General features: G+C 54.7%; 1 protein-coding gene across 3 annotated transcripts in view; it reads left to right on the forward strand.

Moving 5' to 3' along the window:
* Wdfy4 (WDFY family member 4) overlaps positions 1-16,598 on the forward strand; it is a 216,713-nt gene that overhangs the window by 183,758 nt on the left and 16,357 nt on the right. For all 3 annotated transcript variants that reach the window (XM_013148615.3, XM_063233763.1, XM_063233762.1), the window contains exons 48-53: positions 458-500; positions 1,177-1,296; positions 2,917-3,034; positions 3,658-3,767; positions 11,570-11,723; positions 13,716-13,807. In XM_013148615.3, the coding sequence (XP_013004069.1) occupies positions 458-500; positions 1,177-1,296; positions 2,917-3,034; positions 3,658-3,767; positions 11,570-11,723; positions 13,716-13,807 (637 nt within the window). The remainder of the gene's footprint in view (positions 1-457; positions 501-1,176; positions 1,297-2,916; positions 3,035-3,657; positions 3,768-11,569; positions 11,724-13,715; positions 13,808-16,598) is intronic.

Below are 16,598 nucleotides of genomic sequence, written 5' to 3' on the forward strand. Positions count from 1 at the left end.
GTGTATGGGTGAAACGTTTTGGGAGTGATTGCCTATAATCAGGGAACTGTGGATACTTTCTGAGTCAAAGTTGTGATCCAGAGACTCACATTTCATGGTCTTCCGTGGTGGTTTCAGTTTTTTTAACCTAATGCGTATATTATTTTCTAAGTGAGAAGAGGATGGTGGGGCGCAGAAGAGGCTGAGGTGTGGCTGTGGGAAATCTGGGTGGGTGGAGAGGGAGGCCCAGAGCTGTTCCTACACAGCCAGAGTACCCCTGATTCATGTGAGTGTGATGGTGACTGCAAGAACCAAGCCTCCAGCAGGAGGGTGCTGGAAAGCTTTGGCAATGGCCTCACTGCACTGGTCCCTGAGATTTCCCATGCGTTTTGGGGAGCCGGGGGCTCCCTGAGAAGCCCCATCCTTTCTGTGCTTACACCTGGGGATAGTTAGTCACTGTGTGCTCTCTGTTCCACAGGAGACCCTCCAGCTCTGACAGGACCATGCTGCAGAGGTGGCAGGTATGGTGAGCTCTGTAGGAAAACCCCGTGAGGATGCAGACCAGAAAAGAGCGCAGGCCCCAGAGACCGGAAGAGGAAATATGCAGGTTGACCAGGAGGGACCTTGAATTTTTAGGCACTAAATGTCCCAACTCTTTCCTGATGAAGTGACTCTTGAGCGCGAGGATCAGAGCTAGGGAGTGCACTTGCGTGTGTGCACCATGAGTGCTCTGTGGGTACACACCTTCCCCCAGGACTTGCACACGGACACACACTTGGGGCAGATGCAGATGCAGTGTCACTTCTTATGCTTGGAAAGAATACACATGGCTGACACCAGGTAGGGTTCCCCATGAGGAAATGAGCCTGAGGGAGCCGGTCCTGAGGTCAGGAGAAGTCATTCCTGAGGTCCTGAGGGGACAGATCAGCCTCCTGTTGGCAAGGCTTCTTTCTCTGTCCATCATGTCCCCCTGTGTATTCACCTGGTCACAAAGGCCCAGCGTTGTTTTCATGCCTCCTGAGTGTCACTGAGCTCTGTCTCTCTCTCTCCCTGGTCCCTAAGGGTTGCCTGGCACGGGGCTGATCCCATGCCAGATGTGGGAAGGACAGGACCCTGTGTGGACCACCATCCCCAGGGGACTGTGGCCTCAGAAGCTGTCTGACAGGTCTGGTTTGTCCCCTGTGTCTCTCTTGATAGAAAAGGGACATCAGCAACTTCGAGTACCTCATGCACTTGAACACGCTGGCCGGGAGGACCTACAATGACTACATGCAGTATCCGATGCTCCCCTGGGTGCTGGCTGACTACACCTCCGAGGTGAGCCTCCTTGCAGTGTCCCCGGCCACCCTGACACCCAGAGCACCCGTGGTCAGCATGCTCAGCCTCTGCCATGCCCACGCACCTTGGCAGCCTTTGGAGTTCAGCCAGGCGCCACCTCACTAGCGTAGGGTGACCTGATGGTCATACCTGAGCCGGGCTGGAGATGCTTCCTGGATCAGTGTGTACAGAACAGAGAAGACAGAGAGAGAGAGAGAGAGAGAGAGAGAGAGAGAGAGAGAGAGAGAGAGAGAGAGACCCTCTCGCCCAAAGCATGACTCTGGTGGCTTTCCCCGGCATCTCCAAGACAGGGACCCGAGTTTTCATCTCGCTTGGCCCCATCTCTGGGGATCCCCACAGGAAGAAGGTGACATGGCGTGAGTGTCTGTTCAGAGTTAGTCAGGGCGAGGAGCAGGGTCCCAGCCACCTGGTCTCTCATTGACAGAGGTTGGTTGGGACCAAGCGTGAGGACAGAGGACAACGGGTCCTTGTAGGCTGACCAGGCCAATCTTGCCCAGGGACATGTGAGTGGCGGTGCCCAGGGCTTGGGCTCGTCTGACCTCCCACTTCCACTGAAACCACGGGAGGCAGCAAAGTTTTCCTCCAGCCTTGCATGGCTTTTCAGAGGTCAGGCCTTTGCAGCATGAGGCTTGTGGACCCCAGCTTTCACCCCAGCGCTGGTAGGTGGTGGTTATCTTATGAGTCCTTCCTACTTAACTAATGCTCCTGTTTAAAATTTTGATTACTTACCAGGGTTTTAAAACTGAGAAATTTCTCTCAAAAATCTGGATCTCCACGCCTTGGCAAGTCCAGAGATCCGCTATCTGTGAGCCCTTCTGAGAGGCAAAACCAGCGAGCTGAGGGTGGCTCTGCAGCGTCTCTTCTGTCCCTCCCTGGGGTCTGTCGCTTTCTTCTGAGCTGGCCTGGCTTCTGCCGAGTGAGAGATGGTGGCAGCCCAGCCCGGGGAAAGCACTGTGACTAGTGTCACGGAGAAGGGAGGCTTGTAAAGAAGCCGTCTCTTCCTACAGAGAAATCTGCAAGACCCGGCAGACCGGGCCCCCCACTGATGCAAAGGACATCTCCACTGAAAGAAAGTGTGTCTGAGCACAGGTGGCCCCGAGCCTTCGGGTCTCACTGTGGACACCACCGCCTTCATTGCCAGAAATCTGCAGGAAACCGCAGAGTTCCCCTCTCTCTATCCCCTCAAAATAGATGATATCCTGTTTCATATAGTCAGTTGGATGCTAAGCAGGGAAGCTGAACTCCTGGAGTAAATTACTCCATGCCGGCAGAAGCCAAATGCCTGGCAGGCGCTGAGAATTGTTTTGAAAGTCTCCCTTTGGTCACCGGTGGCCGCATCTGCTTAGGGTCAACTTGGAACAGGTTTAGAGTGAACCCAATCTTCCCTGCCTTTCATTTCCATCTCTCCCCTATTAAGTCTTTGTGGATCACTGGCTCCAGGGCCATAAAACCCCACTGGCCAGCTAATCACCAGGGGGGGTCAGCCCAGATGACAATAAACCAATAAAACCAATAAAGGGAACCATAAAACTTAAAGAGCGTGGCTCCTGGGGCGGGGAGGGCAGAGGGAGTCACCGCAGCTGTACATCTGCCTTTTAGACGCTGAACTTGACCAATCCCAAGACTTTCCGGGATCTTTCCAAGCCCATGGGGGCTCAGACCAAGGAGAGGAAGCTGAAATTCATCCAGAGGTTTAAAGAGGTTGAAAAGATCGAAGGTGCGTAGCTCCCAGCTGGGCATCTCCTGGGCAGTGTGGTTCATCTAGAAGGACCGGGAATGGCACAGGCGGCCTCCTGGCCCATGCCACGCACGAGTGCACTTGATGGAGAACTTTCCAGCTCTGCGCTGAGCTCCTGGGGAACACACAGAGTAACCAACCCGGAAGAGCTGTTTTCTTAAAGAGCAGAAGTTCAGAGCTCGCCTCTGCATGCCCGAGTGAAGTCCGTCTCTGACCCCCAGGTCCATTCCCAGGTGATCCCCAGGGCCATCCTGGGTGACACGTAGCCTGCTAAGAGCTGGCAGTTCATAGCGAGGAGCAGGCAGAGGAGCAGAGCAGGTCTTCCATCGTGTGTCCTCGGGCCGGGCACAGGGCGGTCTGCATTCACATGTCCAGCGAGGACATGGATGCTGAGAGCTTAAGCTGGAGTGGCACTGGCCCCTGAACCCAGCACCCAGCCTTTGTCCATCGGCAGGTCACCTTTGAGGTGTTTGACACATGCCTGTGCCCCTGTATCTTCCTGCCTTGGGTCTCTTCTGTTATCCTACTTAATTCCCAACCTCCAGGGAGAGTGTGTGCTCTCACGCGTGGCCGGTGGCCTCAGCCACGTCCCTCTGTTGCAGGAGACATGACCGTCCAGTGCCACTACTACACCCACTACTCCTCCGCCATCATTGTCGCCTCCTACCTGGTCCGGATGCCGCCCTTCACTCAGGCCTTCTGTTCTCTGCAGGTGAGCTGCTGCCACTCTCCAAGAACACACGTGTGCATCTGGGTACTGCATACATGCACACTCACCGCACACTCACAGCTGTGTCACAGGCCAGGAGGGCTCACTGCTGGTGCTGGCTGCTGGGTTCTGGTCCATCCAGCCCAAGCCAGCTGTTCTTCATCAAGGATTCTCTTTTGGTTCATCTGCCCAACAGAATCTCATGAGAAAAAAAAACCCCAACTCTTAAAAAATGAATGAGAGAGAGAGATGAAAAAACTTAACATAAATAAATGTAGTAGAGACAGAAAGCAGGAAGCTTGGAGACCAGAGGGACAGGCAAAGATTAGAGAAATAAACTCGAGGAGAAACAGTAAGGCTGTGAGTCAGGCCAGCAGAATGCATACATCTGCAGAGTACCAGATGAAAGGCTCCAAGGACAAACACAATATTCGAAAACCAAAAGGAACCGCTCACTCAGGGCAGGAACTAGCTGCCAGACGTGCCCACCCACAAACCAGCAAATCCTGCTGCCAGCTTAGGGTTGTGAGGTTTTGCAAATAAAACTACAAGATAACTAGTTAAATTTGGACTGCAGATAAACAATGATTTTCAGATAAACAATGACTTATATTCAGAAATGATCTGTTGTTTATCTGGAATTTCAGCATAGCTGGGCCTCCTGAGCTTTGTTGTCCCTGACAACCCCTGAGGGAGCTGGAAGTGACCCAACCTACAGCCAAGTGGGTGGTGGTGTCTCAGACGGAGGCCTCTGGGGCAGAGTCACTTTGGGCAGCGTGGTGAGGGACCAGGAGAGTTTTGTTCTCTTTTAGTGTCTTGGCCATGATCACAGGGACTCTGTGTGCCTTCGGGGACTGGGACCCTAGAGGCACAGCCTATGGTGTGCAAGGCCTTGGGCAGCTCCAGAGCGACCATCTGGGTCTGCCTACTGCAAGCACGTGCACACAGGACCAGCTGGCCTTACAAGGTCCCAGAGAAGAAGGCCCATGGGCAACAGATCGCGGACACACCTAAGCCTCCTCTCAGAGATCTGTGCACAGCCCAGGAAGCGAGTTGGGTGAGCTCAGTAGCAAGATCCCTTGCTACAATCTCTCGGAGGAATCTGACCCTAAGAGATTAAGGGCCCCCCTGGGTTGGCCCAAAAGCTGGCTCCTGAGCCCTATACAGGACTGGATAGCAAGGTCACGATGCCCTCTCCAGTAAGAAGCAAATCAAATCCCTCCCATCTTCTGTACCTTGGCACAGGCATCTATCTCTTTGACTCCCTGACAGTGTGGCTCGTCTAGACATTGTATAACCCCCACTCCTTGGAAATTCACTCCAAAATAATAAGTATACTTCCCTTGAGCCTTTCTCCAGCAACAAGCATTTTAAGTAAGTTTGGTTTGGAGAATGAATGGTCCCAGGGCTCTCCCTCATGCCAGAATCCCATCCAGATGTTGCTCATTAATCCACAAGAAATGATGATCACTGTTCATGATGATAGTGATGAATTCCATCACTTTGCATCCGGGGAGTTGAAACACTTTAAACATTCAAGGCTCTGAATCTCAGAGTTTCCCTTCGTCCTTTTGAATGAAAGCATCAAAGCCAGAGGCCGCAGCTCTGCCTGTGGCTAAGGGCCCTTGCCTATCAGGAGCAGGCAGAAATTCAGGCAGCCTGGGTTGGGAGGTTTACATCCCAGCTGGGCCACGCAATAGATGCAAAATCTCAAGTTACTTTACCCCTGGAAATGAAGGTTAATTATGCACATCTCACTGGGCTGTTAAAAGAAATGGGGGGAAAGCCCCTGGTTCGGGTGATCAATCACTGTGACTTCTGTCTGTCCTGCAATCAGCCAACTCCACTCTGAGCTTGTTTAAGCCGGTCTCCTCTGGCCGAAGCTAGCTCAAGGCAGTCTGGATGGCGTCTAAGATTGCATGTGGCATGAGCCAGACTAAACAGGTGTGCCATGGACCCGCAAGGGCGTGTGGGTAATGGCCACTTTAAAGCCCACTGATCACTTGCATTTTTGGTAGCCGGTTTGGCTCATGGTAACCAGGCCAATCCCGCCTGAAATCGTCTGAAACAGAGAGGGGTGGTCCGAGCCAACTGCAGAGGCTTTCAACAGAGCCAAGCATCCTAGGCTTCGATGAGGTCTCTGATGTGACTCCTGGGCACAAGTCTGTCTTTGGCAGAGTGGCCCATTCAGGTTGGAGCCAACTGGTCCACCTCCGTGTGTGCCCTGGAATCTGTCCTTCCTTCCCATCTCGGAATGACTTCTCATGGCCAGCATTGGTCCAAGTGCAGAATAGCAGAAAATCCAGCCACTTCCAGCTTCTTCCTCAACAAAAGATGAGCTTTACCTGTTCTCAAGGAATCAGTACAGATCAGGGGAAATGTGCCCAACTCCTCTTTGGGATCCCTGGACTTCAGCAGCCCTGCTTAAGAATGTTCTGGAATCTTCTGGAAGTCAGGCTCTGCCCTCTATCTCCCTCCTCCCTCCCTGAGGGCAGTCCTGTTTCTTTTACCTGTGCTGGGACAAGGAAGGGACCTTCTCACACTCTCAACAGCAGAGGCTTGACATCCAGCCTGGTTAGGAGAATGAATGTATCTGCTTACAACCTACACAGTGTTCTTTAGCTCCTCTAGGGTGACTGACAATGTGGGACCCTCGGACCCTGAATGCTGACCGTGCCACCAGCATGACAGACAGGACACAGATACGTGTCAGCTCTGCACTCCGGCACAGTCCCTGTCTGCTAGGCTGGGGCAGGTCCCTGGTCCCCCACAGTGTCTTCTAGTTCTCATGAGTCTTGCCACCTGGTGCCGGAGCCTCTCCAAGGTTGTGCCACCAGGCAGCCAGATCCTGCTGGCCCTGCTCTGGCACCCGAAACTGTCCCAGCAAACATGTGGGCATCCTCACATCAGACCTAGCCGGGATGGGTCCGGAAGACAGCCACTGCCCATGAGGACACAGCAGTGGTGACGGCTGCTGCTGCTGGTTTTAATAAGGAATGCAAATAAAGCAGTGGGTGATAAGCCATGTCCCTGTGAAGTCAGCTGTTACCAGCAGCGGGCCGGGTCTTCCTCACCACCTGAGCTTAGCCGGCGGGCTGGTGTTAGACAGCTGCCAACCGCGGGAAGAGCCAGGCCCTCAGTGCTGGGGCCCCCAGGCTGTGCACCAGGGAGCTCCTGGGGGTGCAGGCAGGAGCTGGGTGCCCTGGTCAGTGCCCACCCCTGGCACCTGCCCACGCTGCTCCTAGCCTGGTCCCTGCTTCCTGACCCTTGGTGCGGGCCTGGGCCACTGGGCTGGAGTCAGGCTTGCCAGCCAGGCCCTGACAACAGCGAACAGACGTGGGTCACCAGGGCCCTTCAGGGTCCCCAACATAGTGTAATTGTGCACTCAGCCGGGGCATTAGGGAAGGCACATGCGATAGATGTCCAGCCATCTCAGGATAAACTCTTTCTAGAACTTTCTAAAGGGTAGTCCTGGCTAATTCAGCCTCAGTTTCCTTTCAGAGAGGGCCTAAACAGGGCAGGGGCGAGGTGCTCAGCCGTGCCGATTCCCCCACGCATGCCCGCTGTTCTTTTCTCCTTAGGAAAAGCCTCCTCCTGCAGGGAGCAGGGCTGGTGGCTTCCATCAGCGCAGACCCAGTCAGGTGCCTGATGGCTCCCTGAGTACATGCAGGCCGCAGCTCTGAGCTCTGGAGCAGGAGTCAGGCCCGCATTTCCCACAAGAGCTCCTGGACCAGCTCACTGATGCGCACCGTGATCACACATCAGCCCTTCCTTGGCTCTGCTCGGCCTCAGGGCCCCTCCCTTTTCCACGCCCACCCTAAGGCCTCCAGGCTCCTCGCCCTCCTGCCTCTGTCCCTGTCACTTCTGCTCCCTCTTCCCTGTCTTTTCCTCTCTTCTCCCTCCATCTGTCTCCTCATCCTTTCTTTCTGAGAGTTCCTGGTGGCCTTTTGCGCACACGTGAAATTCAGGGCCTGAACCAGGGAGGCTCTCGTCCCAGGCTAAGCAGGGAAAGGACACAGGGCCACAGCGCCTGGCACTACTCTCCACGTGCCTTGGCACCACACGAGTGTCTGTACAATGCACACACGTGTACAACACTGCACATGCATGTATATGTATGCACACACGGACATGGACATCTATAGCTACACACACATATGCTTATTCAGGTGCACACATTCACACATATGTGTACCCACAGGCACACATGTGTACACAGGTCATCACATTCATATACTCACCAGTACATGATACACTCTGCATTAGTTACTTCCTCATTGTGTCCGAGACACAATGCCCAACACCCACCCACCGACGAAGGAGAGGAGCCAGGAAAGGAGATATGCACTTCTGGGTCACATCCTTAGGGAGCCAGCCCTGATGGCACACTCACCTGCTGAATCTACCAGTGTGCGTAGCACCCCATGATTCAGCTGCCTTCCGAACGTGTGAGGTTTGGGGCCATTGTAAACCTAAGCCTTAGCACGTTCACATGCATACCCGTATGTACACACTATGCACATGCACAGACACGCATGCACACAGGCACACAGGAGATTTCACATCCAAAACAATCTTCTAAGGCTTGCAGAGGAGGGCGTAGGTGGATGGGGATGAAGAGACTCTTGTTCACCTGCGCATAGTTAAGTGGGCCCGCCAGCCCCTGCCCACAGCTACCTGGTTCTGGTGCCAGGCTTCCTCTGTCAGGGCACACGGCCTCTTCAATGGGTCTCTGGTAGCTTAGGTCAGCTGCCATGTCCACAGGTCCTGTAGATGATTGTCTGCAGAGGATACTTTAAAATTCTTAGTAAGAATATCTAAGGCAGGCATGGCTGTCAGCCTGCTCATGAAGCCGACCCGTTATCCAGATGTGGATTATGTGGGTTACGTGGGGCTAATCCTAGAAACAAGGAAGGTCGGGCTTCAGCACACACTGTGAAATACCCGTGCATTCGGTGTGCGGGAGCGCATCCGATCTCCGAGTTTCCTATGAAGGTGGGTCAGGAATCGAATGTTTTCCCCCAACACACCTCCCCTGCCGTGGTGGAGAGGATTGAGGACACAGTGACCAAAGCGTTTAACCAGGGGCTGTGGTGCACACAGTCTCGTGTCCCCGAGGGCCAGGGCCCTCTTTTGATTCTTCTCTCCAGTGTTGTACACCTCGAGGTGAGGAAGGATGCACGGTTGCACTGCTTCAGGATCCCACACTGCATTTCTGGCTGCTTTACTAGTGATGTCTAAGGGAGCTCCAAGCCAGACGCTCCTGTGGTGCGCCGCGGGGTCTCTAGCTGTGGCCTGGCTCCTGCATCTTCTGGCTGGAGTGTTGCATGGGCAATCTTTGGCCAACACAAAGTCGGTCCTGTGTGGATAATCTTGACCTTGCTATTATTTTTAACAGTCCACTTGGATACACTAGAATTCATTGTATTTTATATTCAATATCGGCAGAATAAAAGCAGGAGCAGATCTTCCTTTGTATTTTTCTTTTGACTTTGGTCTTTTCTTATGTAGTACTCTGTAAACCTGAATCGTGCATCTTTCTGTCCCTCTTTCCCTCCATCCCCTCCTTTTTTCCGTCCTTCCTTCCTTCCTTTCCTGAGAATCAAGTCCTAGCTAGAACTCCAGCCAGCAGCCACCGGAGTTTATGTCAGCCTTAGGAGGAACAAAGCAACTCCATTTCTTTTTCTAGGGAATTTGGTGTTTTCTTTTGTATTGCAGAAGTGAGAAAAACCATTAATTTTGAAACAAATGTATGCAAATACATTTATTAATATAGAAAATAGGAAAATCAGTTATTGCTTCCTTTATAAATAATACAGGCTTAAGTTTTAAAGATATTACTTTTGCTAAAATGCATTAGACAGCTGTGAAAAAAATAACATTTTTCTTTGTGGTAATATCTTTAACCAGATTTGTAGCGCTAACAATATTTCCTATGTATATATTATTTTTATTTAATCCAGGTAATCTTTTTATTACCAAATCATATTGTTTCTCAGGAGATTACCATCAGCGCTCATAAACGCTGCAGAAGGAAAAAATGGGGCCCAGGAAGGCATCAATCTCCCGCGATGTGCAGCTCGGGCTGCAGATTAAACACCCAGTGCTCTTAATACATTTCAGTGAGTGACTCATTAGGTGCAGATTTATTTAGATCCCTCTCGTTTTATTTCCATTTCAATTTAAATTTGTCAGTGGACCTCAGCTCCTAATTTCAGCCAAGAGCAGGGTGACCTCGGGGAGCAGCCGCGGCTTTCTGCTGTCTCGGGCTGTGCTGGGCTGAGATTCCACGCATAAGTGAGTAACTGAGTGCCCCTGGCCCCTGTGGAGAATGGGCCATGGGTCCCACTGGGTCCTCAACTCTGACCCAGATTGACCAGCCAGGCCGTGCCCCCCAGCATGCCTGGTGCTGCCTGCCCACCTTTGAGAAAAGTCCAAGTGCCCTTTGGCTCATACATAGTAGATCATTTGTACCCAGTCCTGGGATTTAGCTCGGAAACAGGGTCAGGGCAAAGCATGCCCTTTAGAGTGGCATCATAGGTCTGAGTCAGGATCCCTGCTCTGTGTTTAGCCTTGGAAAGATCAGTACCCTTTTTCTGGGCTGCATGATGGAAATGCCAACCCCTTCCTAACGTACCTGCTGCGAGGATTAGGAGGGGTCACTTTAAGCACTGGCACCAAACAGGACAGGTGCACAAGACGAGGCTGTTGCCCTGTCTGAGCTGCGGTCACCTGCAGCCGTGATGGGTGCGTCCTGATGGAATGACAGCTCCAGGCCTCTGAGAGGGAATGGAGAGGACGGGGCTCATATCTGCGCTCATCTCTGAGCTTAAGTGGATCCAAGGCTACGTTTCCTGAAGTTTCTCTGCTCTGGCATCTTCATCTGTACCCCGAGGCCCTGGCTTGGGGCCTCAATCTGCATTCTCCTGACACCCAAGACCACTGCTGAGTAGGGGTGATCCTCTTGACAACTACAGGCTGGTGTGGCAGTTCAGGCGAGAGGACCAGGCATTCCAGGGAGGACTGCCCTCAGTGTCACCGGGTCCACTCCACCTGCCAGGCTCAGATGGCATCCAATCACCCGCAGCTGATAGCCTTGAGCGTAGGTGGCCTTGGGTGCTGTGGGGCCAGGTCCTTTGTGTGCCCGCCTCCTGCCTGAGTGCAGGTGACTTCTAGCTCCTCCCTCATGTCAAAAGCACAGCTATTTGTTTTGTTTTGTTTTGTAGTTCTGTATTGCGTGTACCCTTACGCCACTTTGGTTTGTTTTGTGTTTTTCTCTTTTTCCTCTTAAAAAAAAAAAAAAAAAAAAGCACAGCTACTGAGCTCTTAGGACGCGCCACCTGCTGTCACAGGCTTCCAGGCTCATCTATGTTGGGATTCTCCAGGGGACCCCACTGATCTCCACAGAGCATGGCTGGCTATGTCTCTGTGCTGTCTCTGGGCTCCTTGTTTCGTGTCTGTGACCCTCGACCCTGAGCCTTTCCAGAAGCGAAGCTGAGTGGCCATCACCTTCAATACCTTACACCAGAGGCTTGAGTAGAAGTGTCCCCAGCAGCCTCATGAGTAGTCAGCAGAATGGCTGTGGTTTTATCTCTAACCTGAACTCGGGTTTCCACAGAGAGGACACAGGACACCCTGAGTCCCTTACAGAGGGCCCTGGCCCTGGACAGTAGTGGGTGGGTGCCCATGCGTGGACAGAGAAGAGTCCAGCGTCGCAAGCTGTGCCCCTGCGGCAGAATGGAGGAAGGATGCCCGGTGTGCGGCATGTGAAGTCCTGAGGTTGAGCCTGCGTCCATTTCCCACAGGGAGGAAGCTTTGATGTGGCCGACCGGATGTTCCACAGTGTGAGGGGCGCATGGGAGTCGGCGTCCAAGGAGAACATGAGCGACGTCCGTGAGCTGACCCCTGAGTTTTTCTACCTGCCCGAGTTCCTCACCAACTGCAATGCTATGGAGCTCGGTGAGTGGGGCCCAGGGAGGCAGCCAGGGTGAGGCCTGGCACCGGGCCTGGCTCTTCCCACAGCTCCTTGCTCATTAACCTGGTATTGATGTCTTTGTGGGCGACTCAACCAGCAGCCCATCAGCAGGTCCAGCACTCGGGGTGTGAAGCTCCCACTGCGGGCAGCAGCCTTGTGTGCCAGGCAGATACCAAGCCAGGATGCAAGCCCCAGCTGTGACCTGGGAAGGCCTTGCTAGCAACCTGGGTCTGCCCTGCCACCTGTGAGCTTGGCCAAAGCCCTGTCTGTTCCTGCCATGTTCCACAAGTGGACAGACACCTTTGTCCTGCAGCCCAGGATGAAGCAGGCCATTTCCTGCTCAGGGCGATGGGTATCTTGGTATCTGCCCTATCCAGGGTAACCCCAGTGTGAGAGCTCCAAGGGTAGCCCTCAGGGTCCTATGTGCAGGCGGTTTGCCAAGAGCAGGGTGCGGGTGAGCTGTCCATCTGGAGCAGGACAGCTGTGAGCAGTGCCCAGCCAGGACTCACCAGCTCTGCCCTTAGGATTAGCTCTAGGTACACCTCAGGCCCAATGTACTGGACCTGGGGGTCTCCATCATCCCCCACACAGCACAGGCAGGGTGTCCAGGAGCACAGGAGAGATTAGCCCCCCAGAACCTCCCCTGCAGAGGTTTTCTGCCATGCATGCTCCCCCAAATTCCTATGGGGCATTTTCAGCCACCCATCCCTGACCTGCACCCAGTGAGCTGATCCTTGGAATCCAGGGCTTGTGGACACACGGCCAGGAGCCTCAGCTCATGCGCAGAGGGCCAAGGAGAGGAATTCAAAGGAGGGTTAGAGCCACATGGAAAGGGCCAGCACTGGGTAAATCAGGCGAAGTCAGGAGTGACAGGGGCCTGGGGTGGACACTAGGCTGGCCATTTCTGTCCAGTTGGTGAGTGGCTTTTAGTGGTATGGCGGGCACTGCTGCAGAGTGGACAGCACATTCCAGGGATGGAGAACCCAGGATGGGGAAGGCAGGTGTCCTCCAGCAGTCAGGAGAGCATGTGCCCTGGAGCACTGTGGATCGGATGGGTCTCCCGACCAACTATGTAGAGGATGGTGCCATTTGGGCGGCAGGCAGGAAGGGGGAAGCCAGACTATGAAGAGAAACATGGGGGGCACCGGTGTCTCCACGCGATGCAGGCAGGAAGTGGCTGGAGAGCAGCTGTGAGGGGCCTGGGTTGTTCTGGCCCCCAAGAAGGACAGAGGAGGGGACCGACATACTGAGGCTGAGTGACCAGAAGGGCCAGGACAGGAGAGCAGGGGATTTGATTCTGGTTGTGTCTTGAGTAGTATCGCAGGCGGGCCCACATGGCATCTGCCGCAGGCCCGATGCTCCAGGCTCTTTCTGTGTATCTTCTCTTGTCACCCTTGTGCCACCCCTCCACGGCACCCCTCTTTGTTCCCTTGGGTCTTACGTAGACGTGAATCCCGAGGAAGTTACCACTTGCTCAAGGTTCGGAGCTGATGCGGAGGACAACAGCCTGGCTGGGAACCAGCCCCCTCTTCCTGCTGTCCCGGGCACCTCCTTCGAGAAGCCCCACTGCCCTCCTTAAAGTTGGGGAGAACGTGCTTCGGAATGACAGCATGGAGGTGCTGGGAGGCCTGTGCTCGCGGTTGGCTGCTGGGTTCGTGCCCTCTGCTGCTGGCCCGTTCTGCACTAGAAGTCCTAGGCCTTATACAGCAGGGTTGGGAAGTGTGAACCATGATGATCTGAAACTGTGCTGTTCCATGTGACTTGGAGCTCTCACACTGGGCTGCCTGGAAATCCAGGGAACACAGGCTTGTAAGTCCCTAGGAGCCTAAGGGACTGCAAGGGACCAAGCAGGCAGTCAGGCAGGCACCAGGGTGCTGTGAGCTCCAGCAGGGAGGCAGAAGCAAGTTGCACTCCTGGGGAGAGCAGCTCGACCCTGTCCTGGTGACTTGGTGCCCCTTGCTCTCCTGTACCCCCAGGTTGCATGCAGGATGGGACAGTGCTGGGCGATGTTCAGCTCCCTCCCTGGGCAGATGGGGACCCGAGGAAGTTCATCAGCCTGCACAGACAGGTGAGTCCCACCCCGGGGTGTGTCCTGCCTGTGGACCTCAGTGCCCTTTCAGGCTCCCTGGTGGCTTTCTGTCCCTGGGAGAGGGAAGAGTCCTGAGGCTGTGTGGGAGACCCCCCCACTTTGACGCTGTGCCAGGGGCATCAGTGCAGGAAGTGAGCACTGAGCCTCTGGGATGCCTGGGAGGGCATATCTGTGTGCTGGGCAAGCCCAGGAGGCAGGGCCAGCCCTGGGGTCACACCTCGGCCGCAAGGCTTGGAGATGGGAAGGAAGCAGAGGTCATCCACACCCTGGGGAGGCCGTGGCCTGTAATGCAGAAAGACTGATGTGAGTGGACACCGGAGGACACTGGGGACCCTTGCCTGGGGTCCCAGACCTGCCTGGGTGACAGGAGAAGGTGAAGAGGTGCTTGGCATCCTTGGTCATCCTGGCGACAGGACCCAAGGCCTCAGCAAGCTCTGCCGCACGCTCCCAGAAGCAGAGCTCCATGCCTGGAACCCACTGGCCAGAGCAGAAGGTTCAGCCTCCCTGGAAAGAGCCTGGTGCTTTCTGCCAAAGTGGAAGTTGCCTCTGCCAGGGTCCTGCACGTGCCCTGTGGGTGTTCACCCAAGAGGAGGGAAAACATGACCCCCTAAACCCTCGGGCACCAGCGTTCACCGCTGTTACTCAGACCAGTCAGTAATGAAAAGGAGCCCAAAGGCCCACCAAACAATAACACATCCGCACGGTGGGACTGGACAGAGCGTTGGAAGGAGCGGTTGGCTGATAACAGAGTGGCGTGGAAGTTCAAAGCATCTAGCAGAGTGTAGGAAGCCCAGGCGGGAAGCGACCTACTGTGTGATTCCCTTTGTGTGACATGTACAGGTGAAGCTCTTGGCACTGCGGTCAGCAGCAGAATGGCCGGAAGCAGTTTAAGGCCCCCGGGAGCGGATGGAAATGTCCTGTCTCTCGCTATGGCCGCATAGCCGCATGAGACCTGCTAATTGCAGAATTGTGCAGCGTTTTACTGTGTGTAAATTAGACTGCAGCGTAGCCTGGAGCAGGCCTGAGCTGTGACTGCAAACTTGAGCCTTCCCTATCAGCAAGGAGGAGCACTTTCCCGGGCATATCGTTGCCCTCCCCACAGCCCCCGGTACGGGATGCTCTGGCCGGAGAGGCCCTTGACAGGGGCAGCAGCTGCCCTGAGATTCAGTACCGTGGTCCCCGGAGCCATGGGCAGAAGCTGAAGCTGGATGAAGAGGTGGCTGAGGACGGAAGAAAGCTGCCAGTTGTCAGGCGGAGGGGCAAAGGGTAGTGGAGGTGCTGACCAGGCGGAGGCAGTGTCTGAAGAAATCAACAGCCAGCAAAAGAGAAGCGGTTTTTGCTAACCAGAGGGTTTGATGAGTGCTTTGGAAGGTGGGGCAGCTATGGATGCTGACACGGGAGAGGGACTGTCCACAGGAGTGCAAGAAGAGTCCTCGGAGAAAGGGAGCCTAAGGGACTGAGTGTCCAGAGGTGGCGGTCATGGAGGACAGGAGAAGGCAGGGCTGGAGGAGAAGGGAGGTGTGGCAGGGTGACCTTGGCTGGGTGAGAACAGAGGCCTGGGGAGGGTGGAGCTGTGCCCAGAAAGCACAGGGAGAATGTGTTTTGCTCTTTACAGGAGGTTGCAGAAGCAGTCAGAGGAGAGAGCTGTGCACTCCAGGCTCTGTCCAGCAAGTGGCTGCCAAGGGGCTTGCTGAAGGGCATGAGAACCAGGCTTAGGTGGGAGAGCAGGGGGACCCCTCCCAACCAGCCTGAGGGGATGGGATTGAGTTGGTTGTGAAGACACAGGAAAGGGACCTGCAGGGGTCAGACATCAGGCTTGGGACTTTCCCTGGGTGATATGGCACTGGCCGGTGACCAAATGGAACGGCCACTTTGGCCACAGACCTCGGAGGTGCTACCTAGGTAGAGGTGGCCAGGTTTCCTGTCCCAGGCATGGAGCTGTGTGTCCTCCCTGAGCACCACTGAGGGGAGCAGACAGGGCTCCGGGATGCCTTTGGTCCTGTGGATGCAGCCCTGGAGGGTGCATCTCTCGGTGACGTCCAAATCCTGGGCTATGTTTCCTCTTGCTCCAATAAGAATGTGTCCAGCTCAGGTCCCCTAATCCAGGCTGGCACTGCCCATGTAGACTATGCCCACGAGAGACCCAGTGTGCCCTTCCTTCCGTTTCCTGTTGGGTGTCACCTTTGGTTAGCAGTGGGTGCTGCTGGCTTTCCCGTGGGAGCTGTGGTTTTGATCTTGGTGAAGTTTCATTGCAACTGAGAAGCTGTGAGCTCTGAGCTAGACCTGGTGGCCGAGACTGGACTATCTCCCATCAGGCACAGCAAGCCTGCACAGTCCAGTGCTCTTTGAGTATGAGTGTAACTTGTTTTGTGCCAGCTGTGTCCCTGGCTGTGCAGGGGTGCTACACAGGTGAAGGAAGCTACAGTCCCAGGGACCGAGGGTGCTTCAGAGGGAGACTCAGTGCTTCCCCTGGCCGGGGCGACTCAACAAGACCCTCCCACCACCCCAGTGTCGACGGCTTCTGGTGACCTGTGTCAGTGAGACTTGCTCAGCAGGACCAGTGTCCATAGGGGCACGAAAGTTGGAAGCTGGGGCGGAGAGATTGTTCCTGCCGGCAAGAGGACATGGTGAAACCCAGGCCACTCCTAGCACCAAGCGGGTACGTGGTGCTATCACACACTGCGTGGATCTCAGCTGTGTTCTCATGTTCACCTTGAAACAGCCAGTCCCAGGTGAGGAAGCCGAGGGTTGGAAATGTTAAGAAACATGC

Source organism: Cavia porcellus, unplaced genomic scaffold (assembly GCF_034190915.1).
Source record: "Cavia porcellus strain 051 isolate PalLab524CR breed Dunkin Hartley unplaced genomic scaffold, mCavPor4.1 scaffold_23, whole genome shotgun sequence".
Classification (NCBI taxonomy): domain Eukaryota; kingdom Metazoa; phylum Chordata; class Mammalia; order Rodentia; family Caviidae; genus Cavia; species Cavia porcellus.